This window comes from Toxorhynchites rutilus, chromosome 2 (genome assembly GCF_029784135.1).
Source record: "Toxorhynchites rutilus septentrionalis strain SRP chromosome 2, ASM2978413v1, whole genome shotgun sequence".
Classification (NCBI taxonomy): domain Eukaryota; kingdom Metazoa; phylum Arthropoda; class Insecta; order Diptera; family Culicidae; genus Toxorhynchites; species Toxorhynchites rutilus.
Window position 1 is genome coordinate 93,858,929 of NC_073745.1, and position 18,400 is coordinate 93,877,328.

Here is an 18,400-nt window from a genome sequence, read left to right on the forward strand (position 1 = left end):
ACTAAAAATGCATATTTTAAAAACATGTATTTTTGATTCGAACGAAAGTTTGTATTCTGTTTGGGTTGGAGAAAATATGAGTTTTCCACAGCATTTGGGAATTTTTGACTCAAGTGTAACTTTTGAAAAGGGCGTATCGATTTTAGTAAGAGAAATCTTTCATAATTTATATCTCAAAAACAATGAGTCCTACCGAAATAGCGATTTTGAAAGAGTTATAGAGTATTGATGTTCAAATGTGAAAAAAATACACTGAGAAAAAAATAGTATCTTTTTTTTATTTACAAAAAAAACATTAATTTGCAATATATATTTTAATTTTTTTTATTCTTCCATATATAATAGAAGTCATGAAGAATATTTAAAAAATGAGCCCAATATGGTAAAACAATTTTGACGAACATTGTGGAACGTCGATTTGAATGAATTTTAAAATCGTCGAATTTTTGTATATTAACAATCATTTTTAGCCAGAAACTATGAATCCTGATGTGATTTAAAACGAAAAAAGCTCTCTATCATTCTTTATCTGAGTGCAGACTTTTCTATAGTATTACTTTCATAAATAAACACACAGGTAAGGTAAAAACCCATTCGATTGAATCTCCTACAGAAACGAAAAAAAAGCAGGTTTTGGTCAATTTTAGATTTCTAGTTTTTATTATGTTTTGTCATTTCCTGGAAGATTGGAACAACATTTTTCTTCAACATTGGGGTTTCTTCAACGCCAGTAATCAAAATTTATCCAATGGCTTTTGTCAAAAAATAATTTTTACTACTCAGTACAATATGGGTTAAAACAGATATCATACCTTTACACTATCCCGTGACACTATGACTAAATCTAAATAGAACGTTTCGAAAGCTTGTTTATGACTTTCAAAATAAATGAAAAGATGGTGGCGTACGAACTCGAGTTTGTATCACTAAAACTTGCATTCTAGTTCCCGATGAACTTAGTCATTTCTCACGTGAGGCTGTTAAGTTGAAATTCAAGAAATTCATTCAAGAAATTGAAGATCTATTAAGAGGTAAACACACTGCTCTCTGACGGATCTCATGTCATATCTATATCCCAAGAAGCGGGGAAGTTCACCGTCTTGCTAAAGGAGGACGGAGAGTTTCTATTAACAGCATGGAAATATCTTATTAGAACCTCATTAGAAATGCGATCCATTCCATTCTCTCTTGGAAGGGTGAATGGAATCGCGATAGAAACAAATCGAAAGACACGACCAACTGTTACGAACATAGTATACTCTCTTGCCTTTTTATAGCACGTTGATATTTACTCGAAAAAACATAAATATCTCGAAAAAACATTTTTAGTAAAAAAAAAAAGTTTTTTGGCGCTCGGTCGTTTTTCCATTTGAAAATTCGATTTTTTAACAAATATATATATTTTTTTAGATAACTGTAAATCTCCACGTGTCATGCAATTTTAAGACATTTCACATAAAAAAATATGAAAACCCCGATACCCGGTGATTTTTTGGTTTTCAAAAAACTCAAATTTTCACGTTTGCGACACTGGTAAATGCAGTCTGAATGAACTCATATTTTGCATTGGTTATTTTATAGTGTAAATCAACAATTCGCACGAAGTATGAAAAATCAAGATGATCATTTCCATTGGCACCATAAACCACACGTTTTTGCCTCGTATTCCGATGATACGGCTAAGTCTCAAAGTGTCGATTTTTGACAAAAAATATTTTATTAAGGTGACGGTAGATCTCGACGTTTCATGCAAGAGGTATAAAAAAAATTTTTTTTGAGACCCCCGATATCCTTTATTTTACTTGGGTGATTTTTCGATTTTCAAAAAACTCAAACTTTGAACGCTTTGCGTCACTCTCCCTTAAGTCCGATTGAGCTAGTATTTTGCATAGAATGTTTTTTCGAGGTGGTAAACATTTTGTATGGGGCAACTGTTTTTAATTTTAGGGTCGATTTTTTTTCAATACATTCATTGGGACCCTAATGTACATCAACTGCATTCTGGCATCTGCAACTATAATGTCAGCCAATTCGTTAGTTGCTTAGTTGTTGGCCACTTAAATTCCTTCGATCATGTAGTGAAATATATTTATTGGCACAATACCGATAAAAAAAATATTGCAATTACCTATGGATTTTTAGCTTTACTTGCTAAATTACTAAACGGTTAAAATTGTAATTACAACTATTATAGAACGAAATAATTATCGATTTCTCATAGCTTATGATGGAAGATTGATTTTGATAAATTAAATCTCTCGGATAGGACATTAAATGATAGGCTCTCGGCGAAGTGTTATTGGATTTCATCAATCAGTGTCTTTTTGTTCAAAATCGATAGGATTATCAAACAGAACTAAACGTTTTTATCATAAACAAGCCTTGCTGTATTGGATGTCAAACAAGGCAAATATGAATTAATGAATGAACATCGTTCATTACATCTATAACCATAACTTTCATTTTTTTTTTTCCAAAATATATATTTTTATAAAGGCGCATATGGCGTTAGCCTCACGGGGCCGGGAGTTCAATACAATTTTTCTTATTATCTATGTTAGTAATATGTAACCGATTACTCGCGGTTGGCTCGAGGTTAGTATTACAAGTGTTTTCGTAATTGGGATGTAGCTGTCGTAATTGGGATGTTGCCAATGCTCTGTACGTGTGCCCGACACGGGATACTTCCTATTGGGATGCAGCTGACCATTAATCAGCAACGCCCCCCTAGTCTGTACCTCATATCTAGCGTGGTGCGTCTTTCTCGACTCGAGGAATCCAGGATAGAATGGTCACTAGCCGGCGCAATCATCAGTTCGTGTAGAGTTGTCATGATCGGTACAACCTTTGGCTCTTGTTGAATGATCAGTGGACTGCACAACCTTTTGCCCGTGTGTCTGTAAAGAGTGTGTGTATGTATTGCCGCGACTAAGTAAAAGTTTATCGATCGGATAGGGTGGATATGAAACGGGGACACAACGAAGGAAACATCATTAAACGTTGACATCGGCGTTTCTGAGGAACAGGTATAGATGAAGCAGAAGATCAGGATCACGGCTACCTAAGATATCCCGGACGGGGATATCCGATTGTCTGCCTTGTGCTCTTAGTGCTCTAGAGAGCTGAGAGCGAGCAGCATGGAACCGGATACACGACCAGACAACATGCTCGATGTCGTGGTAGCCATCGCCACAATCACAAAGATTGTTTGCTGCGAGCCCAATGCGATAGAGATGCGCGTTTAGGTTGTAGTGATTGGACATAAGCCGAGATATCACGCGAATGAAATCACGACCTATATTCAATCCCTTGAACCATGCCCTCGTCGAGACCTTAGGGATAATCGTGTGTAACCAACGACCGAACTCATCTCCACTCCACATGCGCTGCCAACTTACGAGCATATACTGACGAGGAATGTGGAAAAATTCATTATAAGCAATTTGCCTTTCAAAAAGAGTGCCTTAACTTTCATTTGGCAAAGATAGAAAATTGATTCAGTATAATTCGATACAGTTGTTTGCGAATTCATACATAGCTGAATAGTATAGAATAGAATGCACAGATTTTTCAGAATTCCCAAAAAAGACTATGTAAAATCAGATTTATTTCACATTCGTTGCGTATCACATTCTCTTTTTCTGCTGACAAGCCACGAATTTATTTTCGCCTTAATAATAATCTACGCTATTGGATCAGTCCCACAGTAGCATTTAGGAGGTAGTTATTCCTTCCGCTACCATTATTAGTACATCAACTATGTACGAATGCATGCATGCAATTTATGTGAACGAATTAAACCACCATAAACTTTAAAAATGTTCGTTAAACCTACAACGTCTGAATTGCTCCCATTCAACTGTCTCACGTGGGAGCATCGTGCCGGATCATAAAACGATGGTACCGAGCAGAAAAAAAAACTTCGCAGTTTCAATTGCATCTACGAGTGCTGAATGCAGAATTCTCCGGTGCTCCGGTGGAATGGCATAAGTGCATTCGGTCGCATTAGTTCCCCAGTCACGTAGAAGGTATTCTCACAAATTTGGACTAAATAATTCACATTATATACCTGGCCCGAAAAACCAAAGCCGGGCGCGTATGGCTCACGTGCTTCCCATACACGGACCGGAAAATAACCTCGGCTCACACCGTTGCATATTCACATCGAATCCGAGGTGAAAAATTTGAATATTTCAATTTATATGATGCTTTCTCTTTGCATGCCATTTTCATGCGGTTTCATGGAACAATTTTCCAGATGGAATTTCACGGGAGAAAACAGTTGATCTTGTCGCTGCTGGTGCTGGCAATCGCACAGATGGAGACCGGACTCGGCCAGAATCGAATCAACAGGCAGAGAGGTAACATTCTGAAAAATCTAACCAAAACACACGAGTACGAAAATCATATCGTGACAAGTCAGCTGGATGCCTCGACGCCAATTCGAATGTTCTACAGAGGCTTCCGAGAGATTTATAATCGGTTGCTTGGTCCCACTGGGGGTAGGGTGGAAGGTTCTTTCCTGCAGCCTCACGTAATGCCGAATGTCCCGTTCCCATGCGACACGAGGGGATACCGTAGCGATAAGGTCCCAACCAGCGTCCATCAGTTGAGACCGGGAGACATTGACATCATTTCGGCGGTCGGTGACTCACTCACGAGCGCAACCGCAGCAAACTCCGTTGCCCTTTGGGAACTTCTAATCGAAAACCGTGGGCTGGCGTGGTGCATTGGAGGGCAAGGAACCTGGCGGACACACCTTACCCTGCCCAATATATTGAAAGAGTTCAATCCAAAGCTATTCGGGTAAATGTTATACTTAGCGGATAGTGCTCTGTAGCGTAAATTAACCGAGGTTCGCATTATTGCAGTTACTCGCTGTTCGATTCGTATAATGTGCATCCCATGGCGCAGTTCAATGTGGCTGAGAATATTGCAACCACTACCGATATGCCATACAACGCGGCCAAGCTGGTGGAGCGCATGAAGCTCGATCCAAGGTAAGAGCAACGATATTCGCTTTTTTCTTTTTGCTGATGCTAGCATATTAATGATTTAATATAATTACCAGAGTGGAGTGGGAACAGCACTGGAAGCTGCTAACGTTCATGATTGGCGGAAACGATTTTTGCTCGGACGTTTGCTATCAGACAAACGCCACCGAGTGGATCAACGAAGTTCAGGAGAAGTATCTCATCAAAACGTTGCTGTATCTGAGGAACAACATGCCGAGGTTAGTGTGATAATGTATAGACGGAATGGCGGAACAGTAAGTATTGTGTAATTTAAGTGAAACATCATGTTCTGATGTTCAGAATCTGCAATAGCATGATTGACGTTCTCAGTGTAATTATCTATGATACATAGTGGGATGATGTAATCGATTAACTTACAATGTTTTCGATAATTGTATAATGATTGAATAACCTACTATCATCTGATTAACAGAGATACTGTTACAGTGGAAGAATAGTAAAATGTATCGGTTAGGTAACAGACACAGTATACACCCATTTTTTTTTACGCGAGGGATACGTACCTCGTAAAAAAAACCGCGCAAAAAAAAACTGCGTTAATTGGAAATTCCGCGTTGAATGGAAAATCCGCGTTAATTCGAAAATCCACGTAAAAAAACCGCGTTAATTGGAAAATCCGTGTAAAAATGTCACCTAATGATAGATATCAAATGGGACTAACTTTACGTAGAATGGAAATAAAAAGTTGAGTGTTGCTCGCTTCCGAAAACCTGTAATTTTTTCCTACAATTTCGTTGGCTACTGGTAGCTATAGTTCGGTTTTCCTCACGAATGAGGTCATCTGCTGTTGCTAGAAGATTCCCTAGTAATTTGTACACTTTTCTGCCGACGCACGTGCAGTACCACTGTTGGACCATCCAGAGCTAAGTAGACAGGGAAAGACATTCACGAATCGCTGCCCGTAAAAAGCCTGCCCCGTTGTACCGCCTGGCGAGCTCCCCGTTACCCAACAGCTAAAATTCACGTAAGAATCGTGGTAAGGTGCGGCACTAAGCGCTAAGCTCCGTTACAAGCACTAATTACCGTAATTTGCTGTGAGGGAACATGAGAGAAAAATGTGAGCTGAAGGGGAGATGTGATATTGCGGGTACCGCGTAAAAAAATCGCGTAAAAAAAACCTGGGCGTAATTCAATTATAGCACATCTATTGGAAAGTTTGAAATTCTGAACTTTTGAAACTACATGATTATTCTTTGAGTAAAAGAATGCATCGTTCAGATTTCATCTTCTTGCAGTTTTATAATAGCTCAAAACCGAAAATACTATATTTCAAATAAACACTTTCAATATTGGATTGTCCCGAAAATTCGTGCTAACTTTCAGGAAATAATATGCAGTCATCACAATCTTATGCAGCAGCCAAGCATGCTAGTGTTTCAAAATATGTTCGTAAATATACAAAACTTGACCTTCTGTGGTGGTTATGATCGAAAACTTAAATATTCCGTAATTTTATTTCTGATAGATGTGTTTTTCTTTTCTGAAATAATGTCCAAATAATAAACAATTTACTGCAATTACTACAATTTATTTACTTTCCTAATATTATCATGAGTTACCCGTCATGAGTGGCCAGTTCATCATTTACTATATTGGTTGAGAGGTTCCGTAAACGTCAGACCTTAGGATTGGTTCATAATAATTTTCCAAAAATTGAAAAGCTCCTCCACAAAGCCATACCAAATATCCTTCAAATGGTTGTTTTCCTAAAAAATTATCTTTATTAGGCTCTTAAAGCGTTAGTCCTCCGAGGCCGAGATTTGGTTGTTTTGCATTCCAAACTTCCAAAGTAGATGTACTTAACGGTACAAAATAGTCGAATACTCGCAGTTGATACGAGGTTAGTTCTACATGATTTTTTAAATCAGGTTGACTAATAAATAAACATTTGATTTTATAATTGTATCATGTGAAGGGCCCAATATAAAAGGGGTGTAAGCCGTATACAGATTTATTTGGAAAGGTACAGATTTTTTCGTTATATTTGGTACAGATTCTGTACGGTACAGAGTACAGATTTTCGTCAAAAAGTACAGATTGGTACAGATTTTTTCCGCATGTGAAATTTCCTACATTTGAACGAGGCAACATTACAGTACATGACGACTTTTAAGCCGCAGCATCGCTTGGTCCTGCTGATCATAAAAGCATTTACAATTAATTATAATTCAACAGTTTCATAAGAACGAAATTCGTTGTGTTGGAGACGTTTCCAAGATTCTCCGATGGGAATATGTAAGATCTTTAGAATTATTTCCGTACCCTAAAAATAAAATTACTCCGTAAGGAAATCACAGTTTCAGAAAACGAGCATGTGCAGGAGTGGGGGACAAACATTTTATTTTTTTCTGAATAAAATCAGAACAAGAATAAGCTTGGAAATCAGTTCAGGAACGATACGATGAACGCTATATTGAAATCAAAAGAATCGAATCAACATGATAGCTATGTATAAGCATCATCAAACACACGAGTGACTTGCAAATGTAAATGTAGTGTTTATAGTAAATGAATGAGTATTTTTTTCACTCTAATAAAATATATTTTTTCCACAACGAATATTTTCGATGGTACAGATTTTTGGAAGAAATAGTACAGATGGGAAAAATTTTTAACCCTTGAGTCTCGATCGGGCAGTCGTCGGGTGCGGATGCAGTTTTTCTTTGCTCCGCGTTTATTTTTTTTTCTCGATGCCTAACGTATTTCGATGTGTTTCGGCTCAACCCGCTGCTATTAACAGTTCATTGATTTTTTTGTTTTGTTTTTTTAAAGCCATTTAACGCCAAAAGTGATGTTGTTTTTGTGAAGGGATATATTGTAGAGTTTTCTTCCAAATTATTATATGCTTAGTTGATGCTCCCAACACGTAAATTTGTTAAAAATAAACATTCCGGCCGCGATTTTTGCTCGTTTTCCGCATCATCCTATCGTATGCTGTGGTTATGTGTATGTGTGAGTGATAGTTAGCCATGCTATATAGAAGCCGAGAAACATCCCAGCTAAGTATTTTTGATCTACCATTTGCATTTTCCTTCTTATTTTTCAAAATTCATAATCTCGATAATGGGTCCGAAGCCTGTTCGCTCGCAGAGTTTCTTCAGTGTTAGGAGAGGGAGAGTAAGTGTTTTAAAATTCCAGAGATCATTACCGATGCCAAGGTCAAAATACAGTGTTGGAAAACTAGTTTGTGAGTGAGAAAATCACATAATATTATTATTGAATATTTTAGACGGACATTTTTTGTTTCGAATTGTCTGTTTTAGTAATCGATTGCTAGTGTTCATCTTTGTTTATGTCTCGCGCGAGTAGTAGTGAAAAGAGGACGTGTTTGGTTGTGTCGTATTATTTTGTCTAATAATGATGGCGTGGCATCAGTCTCATGGAAAGTGTTGTTTTCGAAGCACTACAACCAATTGTCTTAGTTGCTCTCACTGTCTTTATTTAATATCCGAGTTAGGATTCATTCGTTTTTTCTGGCATTTATGTGAAACTGTTTCCAATCACGACCGGTTCGGTCATGTTCGTTCGTGTTTTAATGTAACCGCTAGTATGCGTGTGTGGGTGAAACGCTGCACTATATTGGAGAAGAGCAGCAGCAACGTGAGCAGAAAAGGGATATCCCACTGCTCTCCGGGATACCAGCGAGCAGAGTTGAAAAGGCGCAGTGATGATATCACCACTACTGGAACGTCACAGCACCGGCTGCAGAAGTGTTTTTGTATGCGTATAATGCTTGCCTTTATTTGTAACATATATGGCATCTGGGTTGCCAGAGATTCATACTTTTCTCGTCAACATTAAAACTGCAATGTTATGTGAGTTATATTATTTTTCCTTGAATCGGTTTTTCTTTCCATAACATTTTTTTTTTCCAAAATATATATTTTTATCAAGGCTCATATGGCGTTAGCCTCACGGGGCCGGGAGTTCAATACTTTGACAATTTTTCTTATTATCTATGTTAGTAATATGTAACCGTTTACTCACGGTTGGCTCGAGGATAGTATTACAAGTGTTTTCGTAATTCGGATGTTGCTGTCTCCAATGCTCTGTACGTGTGCCCGACACGGGATACTTCCTATTGGGATGCAGCTGACCCTTAATCAGCAACGCCCCCCTAGTCTGTACCTCATATCTAGCGTGGTGCGTCTTTCTCGACTCGAGGAATCCAGGATAGAATGGTCACTAACCGGCGCAATCATCAGTTCATGTAGAGTTGTCATGAGCGGTACAACCTTTGGCTCTTGTTGAATGATCAGTGGACTGCACAACCTTCGGCCCGTGCATCTGTGAAGAGTGTGTGTATGTATTGCCGCGACTAAGTAAAAGGTTATCGATCGGATAGGAGGGATATAACACGGGGACACAACGAAGGAAACATCATTAAACGTTGACATCGGCGTTCCTGAGGAACAGGTATAGATGAAGTAGAAGATCAGGATCACGGCTACCTAAGATATCCCGGACGGGGATCTCCGATTGTCTGCCTTGTGCTCTCAGTGCTCTAGAGAGCTGAGAGCGAGCAGCATGGAACCGGATACACGACCAGACAACATGCTCGATGTCGTGGTAGCCATCGCCACAATCACAAAGATTGTTTGCTGCGAGCCCAATGCGATAGAGATGCGCGTTTAGGTTGTAGTGATTGGACATAAGCCGAGATATCACGCGAATGAAATCACGACCTACATTCAATCCCTTGAACCATGCACTCGTCGAGACCTTAGGGATAATCGTGTGTAACCAACGACCGAACTCATCTCCACTCCACATGCGCTGCCAACTTACGAGCGTGTACTGACGAGGAATGTGGAAAAATTCATTATAAGCAATTTGCCTTTCAAAAAGTGTGCCTTCTAGAGCGCCCACCTTAGCTAGCGAGTCCGCTTTCTCATTCCCCGGAATCGAACAATGAGAGGGAATCCATGCTAAGGTAATCTTGAATAATTTTTCGACCAAAACACTCAATAGTTGTCTTATTCTAGTTAGGAAATAAGATGAGCGTTTATCAACCTTCATTGAGCGGATTGCCTCTATTGAGCTGAGACTGTCTGAAAAAATAAAATAGTGGTCGATGGGCAATGTTTCAATGATCCCCAGTGCGTAGTATATCGCACCCAGTTCAGCGACATACACGGAACAAGGATCTTTGAGTTTGAAAGAGGCACTGGAATTTTCATTGAAGATGCCGAAGCCAGTGGACCCGTTTATGTATGAACCGTCAGTAAAGAACATTTTATCAGATCTAACTTTCCCATATTCTGCCGAAAATATCGGCGGAATATAATCGGAGCGTGGATGATCTGGGATTCCATGAATTTGTTGCCGCATGGACAGATCAAAAATGACAGAGGAATTGCAAAAGTATGGGAACCAAACTTGGTTGGAGATGCCTGGTGAAGGGTGCACGTCGTGGGTAAGGTACTCATGGTATAAAGACATAAAACTTGACTGTGGAATCAGTTGGAGTAGATTTTCGAAGTTATCAATCACCAATGGATTCATGATCTTGCAACGGATGAGAAATCTGTAGGATAATTCTGTGAACCGAAGAGTAAGCGGGGGTACTCCTGCCAAAACTTCGAGACTCATCGTATGTGTCGAATGCAAACACCCCATGGCTATACGCAAGCAACGATATTGTATTCTCTCCAGCTTGAGAATATGAATCCTGGCAGCTGATCGGAAGCAAAAACTGCCATATTCTAACACTGACAATATCGTTGTTTTGTATAACTGAATGAGGTCTCCTGGATGGGCACCCCACCATGTTCCGGTTATTGTTTGAAGAAAATTGATTCTTTGCTGGCATTTCTGTTTCAAATACGCAATGTGTATTCCCCAGGTACATTTAGAGTCAAAATATACTCCAAGGTATTTGAAAAACATCGAGTGCTTGATCGTTTTTCCGGATAGGTGAAGCTGGAATTGGGCGGGTTCGTGCTTCCTAGAAAAACCGACCATTTCAGTTTTCTCCGTAGAGAATTCGATACCCAGCTTGAGGGCCCACGTGAACAGATTGTTCAGGGTATCTTGCAACGACTTTTGCAGAACGACGGGATTAGTACCCGTGATGGAAATAACTCCATCGTCAGCAAGTTGTCTCAGCGTGCAGTCTCTAGTTAGACAATCATCCATATCATTGACGTAAAAACTGTACAAGAGGGGGCTTAGGCAGGAGCCTTGTGGTAGGCCCATAAAACTGTATCGAGAAGATTTCAAGTTGCCATGATTGAAAAACATGTGCTTTTCTGACAGTAAATTGTACAGGAAATTATTCAGAATTGGTGAAAGTCCACGATTATGAAGTTTCTCTGAGAGAATTTCCATGGAAACTGAATCAAATGCCCCTTTGATATCGAGAAAAACGGAAGCCATTTGTTCTTTACGAGCAAATGCGATTTGGATTTCAGAAGATAGCAGCGCGAGACAATCATTTGTCCCTCTACCTCGGCGGAAGCCAAACTGCGTATTTGACAGCAAATTGTTCGTTTCGACCCACTTGTCCAAACGAAGTAGACAATGTTATCCTGTATTCTAACAATTTACGAATACAGGATAACATTGCAATCGGCCTATACGAGTTGTGATCGCAAGCCGGCTTGTTGGGTTTCCGTATGGCTATTACTCTCACTTGTCTCCAGTCATGCGGGACAATATTCAGCTCCAGAAACTTGTTGAACAAGTTCAGCAAATGCTGTTTTGCCAAGTCGGGAAGATTCTTCAACAAGTTGAATTTAATCTTGTCCGACCCCGGAGCTGAATTGTTACATGAGAGAAGGGCAATTGAGAATTCCACCATCGAAAAATTCTCATAATCGCTTTGAAGTGGAATGTCGCGTACGACGTTTTGTGCAGGAACGGTGTCGGGGCAAACCTTCCTTGCAAAGTTAAAAATCCAACGGTCAGAGTATTCCTCACTTTCGTTTGTATGGTTCCAGCCACGCATTTTCCTAGCCGTATTCCAAAGAGTGCTCATAGCGGTCTCCCTTGACAAACCATTGACGAACTTCCGCCAATATCCACGCTTTTTTGCTTTAATCAAACCTTTTAGTTTGGCTTCTAGAGCTTGGTACTTTAGAAACCATTCCACTAATCCAGTTTTCCTGAATTTTTTGAAAGCGGATGATTTTTCAAGGTAGACCTTTGAACACTCCTTGTCCCACCAAAGTGATGGAGGACGACGTCGGAAAGGGGTAGCCGGTACACGTTTCTTTTGAGCTTGAAGTGCGCTTTCGTAAATCAAACTCGATATAAAGTTATACTCTTCGAGTGGAGGAAGTTCATGCATTGAAACAATTGCTTCAGATATTATTTCCGCAAATGTTCTCCAGTCAATATTCTTCGTGAGGTCATACGAAATATTGACTGACTACGAGAGCTTGATTCATTAGCGATCGATAAAATTATTGGTAGGTGATCACTACCGTGGGGATCTTGGATTACCTTCCACATGCAATCCAGGGATAACGAAGAAGAGCATAGAGATTTGTCTAGCATACTTGCCCGTGCAGGAGGGTTGGCTATTCTGGTTGCTTCCCCAGTATTCAAAACTGTCAATTTGAAGTTGTCGCACAGATCATAAATCAAAGTGGCACGGTTGTCATCGTAGAGTGATCCCCATGCTGTTCCATGGGAGTTAAAATCACCTAAGATTACCCGCGGCTCCGGCATTGCCTCGATAGTATCAAAGAACTCCCCGCCCTCTGCCATATTAATAAAAACGAAGAAGTAGACAACTGTTCGATATGAACAGAATATAATAGTTTGGAAAATATAAATTAGTAAAAGAAATTATATTTCTATATCAGTTATTGTTGAAAATTTTATTTATTTCAATTTTTGTTATTATGTGCAATTTGAAAATGAAAAAAGTTCCAATAATAGTTCAACGGTGATGTATCAAAATGGACACCCCTAATGCCAACGCCGATTTAGTAAACACAAAGCTTAAACAATGGTGTAAATCGTGCACAGAAGCTATACAGAATGATGGAAGAAGAAAGAGGAAAATAAACTTCTACTTGCCGCCGCTGTGTAGCGTATGTGATGATGTGTCTTGCTGCCGGATTGTCTCGATAGCGCACCACTTTTTAAGAGCTTTACTTCGCTCGCAGCGCACCAGATGAAAAAATACACACTAGAAACGGATGTAAAAAAAACACCTGTATCGGATCAAATATAGGTTCGACCGATCTGCTTGCGAGTTGTCGAAGCAATGAACCTATGTCAACGTATAAAGGCCGTTTTATATTATCCAGCACGTAGTGTTAACGGCTCGTACCGACACCGGCAGACAAATACATGATGTATTCATATCATCAGGCATAGCAACTTCTCTGTAGGGGCCGGTAGCGCAGACGGAGCGGAGAAATGCTACTGATGATTGAACCGATGTCGTACCGAAGAGCGACGAACACACCCATACCACGAACTTCGACGTTTGATTTGTATGTATGGTGCTACTCGCCCGTGTAGTTCGTGCCCGGCACCGGCGAATTATTCTTTTCGAGAATTCCTTCATGCATTTGTCTGAAACGTGCTGTGTATGTCCGGAGCCGTTCCGCTATATATACGCATACACATTTGAAACACGCGTAATAATATTTGACTTGCATGAAACGTGCCGTGCCGGTTACGCTACGTGCCTGATAATATAATATTACCTTAATGGTGTATCCTTTGGTGGTACCGTCACTCATTCCCCAACTGACCGTAAATTTCTACTAGGCACACTCTTTTCACAGATACAGACAGAACGGGTCGATCTTTATTGCAACCAGATACCATTTAATTCATGACCCTTTGAAACGACACAGGTGAACCACAGTCGATACGGAGTACAGACTAGGGGGGCGTTGCTGATTAATGGTCAGGATCTCAGTAGTTTGTATCTCATGTAGACTCATGTTGAAAATATAACCCAACTAACATAGACGTTAAGCTTTCTGTCTCGTGAACTCGTTATAAACTTTTTTTCAAAATTGTTTTGTGTTATCGAAAACAAAGGAATTACAAAACAGTTGATTAATCGATTTCTCTTTATCATCTTTTTCTTTAGCAAATAACTCAACTGCAAAAAGTTCCAATTTGAGTTCGCTATAGAATCCGATAGATAAGGTTCTGACCTACCTTCCACATTGTCAAATATAGCTGGGAATGGGCTTGCAGCAAAGTTATAACCAAATGAGAGAATCGATGTAGAGAAATCGATGATGTCACTTACATCCAGTGTTGCCATATTTTAATCTGTACCAGAGGGGTTAAAAATCTTTCCCATCTTGAGCTTGAACTTGAGCCTGGGTAGACTGTACAATTCGTAGTTGCTCTCCGTGATTGACATGAACCAACCAAATTGCACAAAGAACACACAGAATGACGCTTGGGACTAGCAAATCATTCTCGTTGTGCAATTTTCGGTGATTCGAGCTTTAAATGGTCAATAACGACGTCGACCACGTCCTTACAGTCACCAGGGGAAGGGAAGGAATGTTAGTATGATATTCGCCGCCCGAAGGCCAGAAGGGTCGCCTCTATAGCGTGGTTCCCTAGCGTTTATCATGGAAGGGATAGTTGTTAGTGGGAATGGTTAAGAAAAATCAGGATTCACTGCGGTAAGTGATGTGATTAAGTAAACGCGAATTATCGACCATTCGAAAAAAAAAATCTGAAAATCTTGTATGTCACGACACGCGGCAGAGAAAATAATTATTTGACTAGCTATATATTGTATTTTTCATCCCGCGAACTCGAGTCGCGATGAGGGAGAGTTAACTGTGGATAGTTAACCTGAGAAGGTAACCAATATAACCCCTCTAAACCTTATCAAACTGGCGATATATTCTCTTATTCATATCGTAGTGTGTATTTAACCTCAATTGTGGTGACTGAGAGTTATTCTAGGGAAACCTGAGAAGGTAACCGATCGAACTCTTCTAAACCTCTTCTAAACCAATCGTCGATAAAGTCCGTTAATATTCGTGTATTTTGTATGAAAATTCAGTTCTGCCGATTGAGAGTTACTTTTGGGAAACCTGAGAAGGTAACCGAGAAATTTCCTCCAAACCTAATCAAACTGACGATATATTCTCTTATTCAACGCGCGTGTTTATTTAAGCTTAATTACGAAGACTAAGAGTTATTTTAAGGAAACCTGAGAAGGTAACCGATTGAACTCTTCTAAACCAATCCGATCGTCGATAAACTCCGTTAATAATCGAGTATTCTGCATGGAAATCCAAACCTGGCGACTAAGGGTTATTTTTAGGGAAACCTGAGAAGGTAACCGATATAACTCATATAAACCTTATCAATCCAACGATTTAACCTCAATGGCAACAGAGAGTTATTTTTGAGAAACCTGAGAAGGTAACTGAGAAAATTTCTCCCAAACCTAATCAATTATATTATATTCTATAATCTTCTATATATAAATTATTTTATTCAACGCGCGTAGTGTTTATTTAAGCTCAATTGTGAAGACTGAGAGTTACTTTTGGGAAACCTGAGAAGGTAACCGATATAATTCCTTTGAACCTTATCAATCCAGCGATATATTATCTTTTTCAACCGTAATCGTGGCATCAGAGAGTTATTTTTGGGAAACCTCAGAAGGTAGCCCAGAGAACTTCTCTAAAATTGATCGGACCACAACGCAACGGCACAACGGCGGACAAATAAATATAAATGTTACAATACCAAAGAAAAACATTAGTATTACATACATATTTAAGTGGAGCCAAACTATAAATTGCCATAACTACAGACGAACAGTATTTACAATAACATCTCAAAATTACTCGAATCCTTTTCAATTCAAATTAGCGTAACAATTTATTCTGAATCTAAACATATACCTCCGATTTCCACATATATTACAGATAAAAACAGATAAACACAGAATATTACCAAAACACACACAATTCAATAAACATCAAAGTCACTTGCAGACGATGGAGTTATTTCCATCACGGGTACTAATCCCGTCGTTCTGCAAAAGTCGTTGCAAGATACCCTGAACAATCTGTTCACGTGGGCCCTCAAGCTGGGTATCGAATTCTCTACGGAGAAAACTGAAATGGTCGTTTTTTTTCTAGGAAGCACGAACCCGCCCAATTCCAGCTTCACCTATCCGGCAAAACGATCCAACACTCTATGTTTTTCAAATACCTGGGTGTATATTTTGATTCTAAGTGTACCTGGGGGAGACACATTGCGTATTTGAAACAGAAATGCCAGCAAAGAATCAATTTTCTCCAAACACTTACCAGAACATGGTGGGGTGCCCATCCAGGAGACCTCATTCAGTTGTACGAAACAACGATATTATCAGTGTTAGAATATGGCAGTTTTTGCTTCCGATCAGCTGCCAGGATTCATATTCTCAAGCTGGAGAGAATACAATATCGTTGCTTGCGTATAGCCATGGGGTGTTTGCATTCGACACATACGATGATTCTCGAAGTTTTGGCAGGAGTACCCCCGCTTACTCTTCGGTTCACAGAATTATCCTACAGATTTCTCATCCGTTACAAGATCATGAATCCATTGGTGATTGATAACTTCGAAAATCTACTCCAACTGATTCCTCAGTCAAGTTTTATGTCTTTATACCATGAGTACCTTACCCACGACGTGCACCCTTCACCAGGCATCTCCAACCAAGTTTGGTTCCCATACTTTTGCAATTCCTCTGTCATTTTTGATCTGTCCATGCGGCAACAAATTCATGGAATCCCAGATCATCCACGCTCCGATTATATTCCGCCGATATTTTCGGCAGAATATGGGAAAGTTGGATCTGAAAAAATGTTCTTTACTGACGGTTCATACATAAACGGGTCCACTGGCTTCGGCATCTTCAATGAAAATTCCAGTGCCTCTTTCAAACTCAAAGATCCTTGTTCCGTGTATGTCGCTGAACTGGGTGCGATATATTACGCATTAGGGATCATTGAAACATTGCCCATTGACCACTATTTTATTTTTTTAGACAGTCTCAGCTCAATAGAGGCAATCCGCTCAATGAATTATCAAAACGCTCATCTTATTTCCTAACAAAAATAAGACATCTATTGAGTGTTTTGGTCGAAAAATTATTCAAGATTACCTTAGCATGGGTTCCCTCTCATTGCTCGATTCCGGGGAATGAGAAAGCGGACTCGCTAGCTAAGGTGGGCGCTTAAGAAGGCAAACTTTTTGAAAGGCAAATTGCTTATGATTTTTTCCACATTCCTCGTCAGTACACGCTCGTAAGTTGGCAGCGCATGTGGATGTGTCACGATTACCCCAAAGGTCTCGACGAGTGCATGGTTCAAGGGATTGAATGTAGGTCGTGATTTCATTCGCGTGATATCTCAGCTTATGTCCAATCACTACAACCTAAACGCGCATCTTTATCGCATTGGGCTCGCAGCAAACAATCTTTGTGATTGTGGCGATGGCTACCACGACATCGAGCATGTTGTCTGGTCGTGTATCCGGTTCCATGCTGCTCGCTCTCAGCTCTCTAGAGCAATGAGAGCACAAGGCAGACAATCGGATATCCCCGTCCGGGATATCTTAGGTAGCCGGGATCCTGATCTTCTGCTTCATCTATACCTGTTCCTCAGAAACGCCGATGTCAACGTTTAATGATGTTTCCTTCGTTGTGTCCCCGTTTCATATCCCTCCTATCCGATCGATAAACTTTTACTTAGTCGCGGCAATACATACACACACTCTTCACAGATGCACGGGCCGAAGGTTGTGCAGTCCACTGATTATTCAACAAGAGCCAAAGGTTGTACCGCTCATGACAACTCTACACGAGCTGATGATTGCGCCGGCTAGTGACCATTCTATCCTGGATTCAGGATCGCGGTTACCGAAGATATCTTGGACATGATTTTGAGTTTATTTACCTTTCGCCTTCAGTGACATGCTTTAACATTTGGGGATATACCTTCGAAGCGAGAAGGAAACAGTGAGTAGCTAGCGATCTAGGTAATCTACACTCCTACCTTCCAAACCTTTGGACTGGTCCATAATAATTTTTCAAAAATTGAAAAGCCGCACAGTCCCATATTAAATTTTCTTGAGTCAGTTATCAGTGAACTTAGTTCAGTTCGATTCTTCGTAGACGTAGGACTACGTCTTTAATTTCTATATAGGCGAAAAATGTAACGAAAAATTAAGGGATTTCAAATGCATATTATGCAAATTCATTATTGCGACATATTTTATACTATATACCGTTAGGTAGGAAATTTATTCAGTTAACAAGTAAACAATTTAGCGAATAAAGAAGGCATGTTTTTAGATATTACTCGCTGCTTACGCTGAGTGTAACAGAAACAAACAACATGTTTGAGTACAAATCTGGC

At 39.7% G+C, this 18,400-nt stretch overlaps 1 protein-coding gene across 3 annotated transcripts in view; it reads left to right on the plus strand.

Annotated features, from left to right (window-relative positions):
* Positions 1-18,400, plus strand: part of LOC129769875 (phospholipase B1, membrane-associated-like) — a 38,705-nt gene that overhangs the window by 9,643 nt on the left and 10,662 nt on the right. For all 3 annotated transcript variants that reach the window (XM_055772380.1, XM_055772382.1, XM_055772381.1), the window contains exons 2-4: positions 4,259-4,806; positions 4,872-5,000; positions 5,072-5,233. In XM_055772380.1, the coding sequence (XP_055628355.1) occupies positions 4,259-4,806; positions 4,872-5,000; positions 5,072-5,233 (839 nt within the window). The remainder of the gene's footprint in view (positions 1-4,258; positions 4,807-4,871; positions 5,001-5,071; positions 5,234-18,400) is intronic.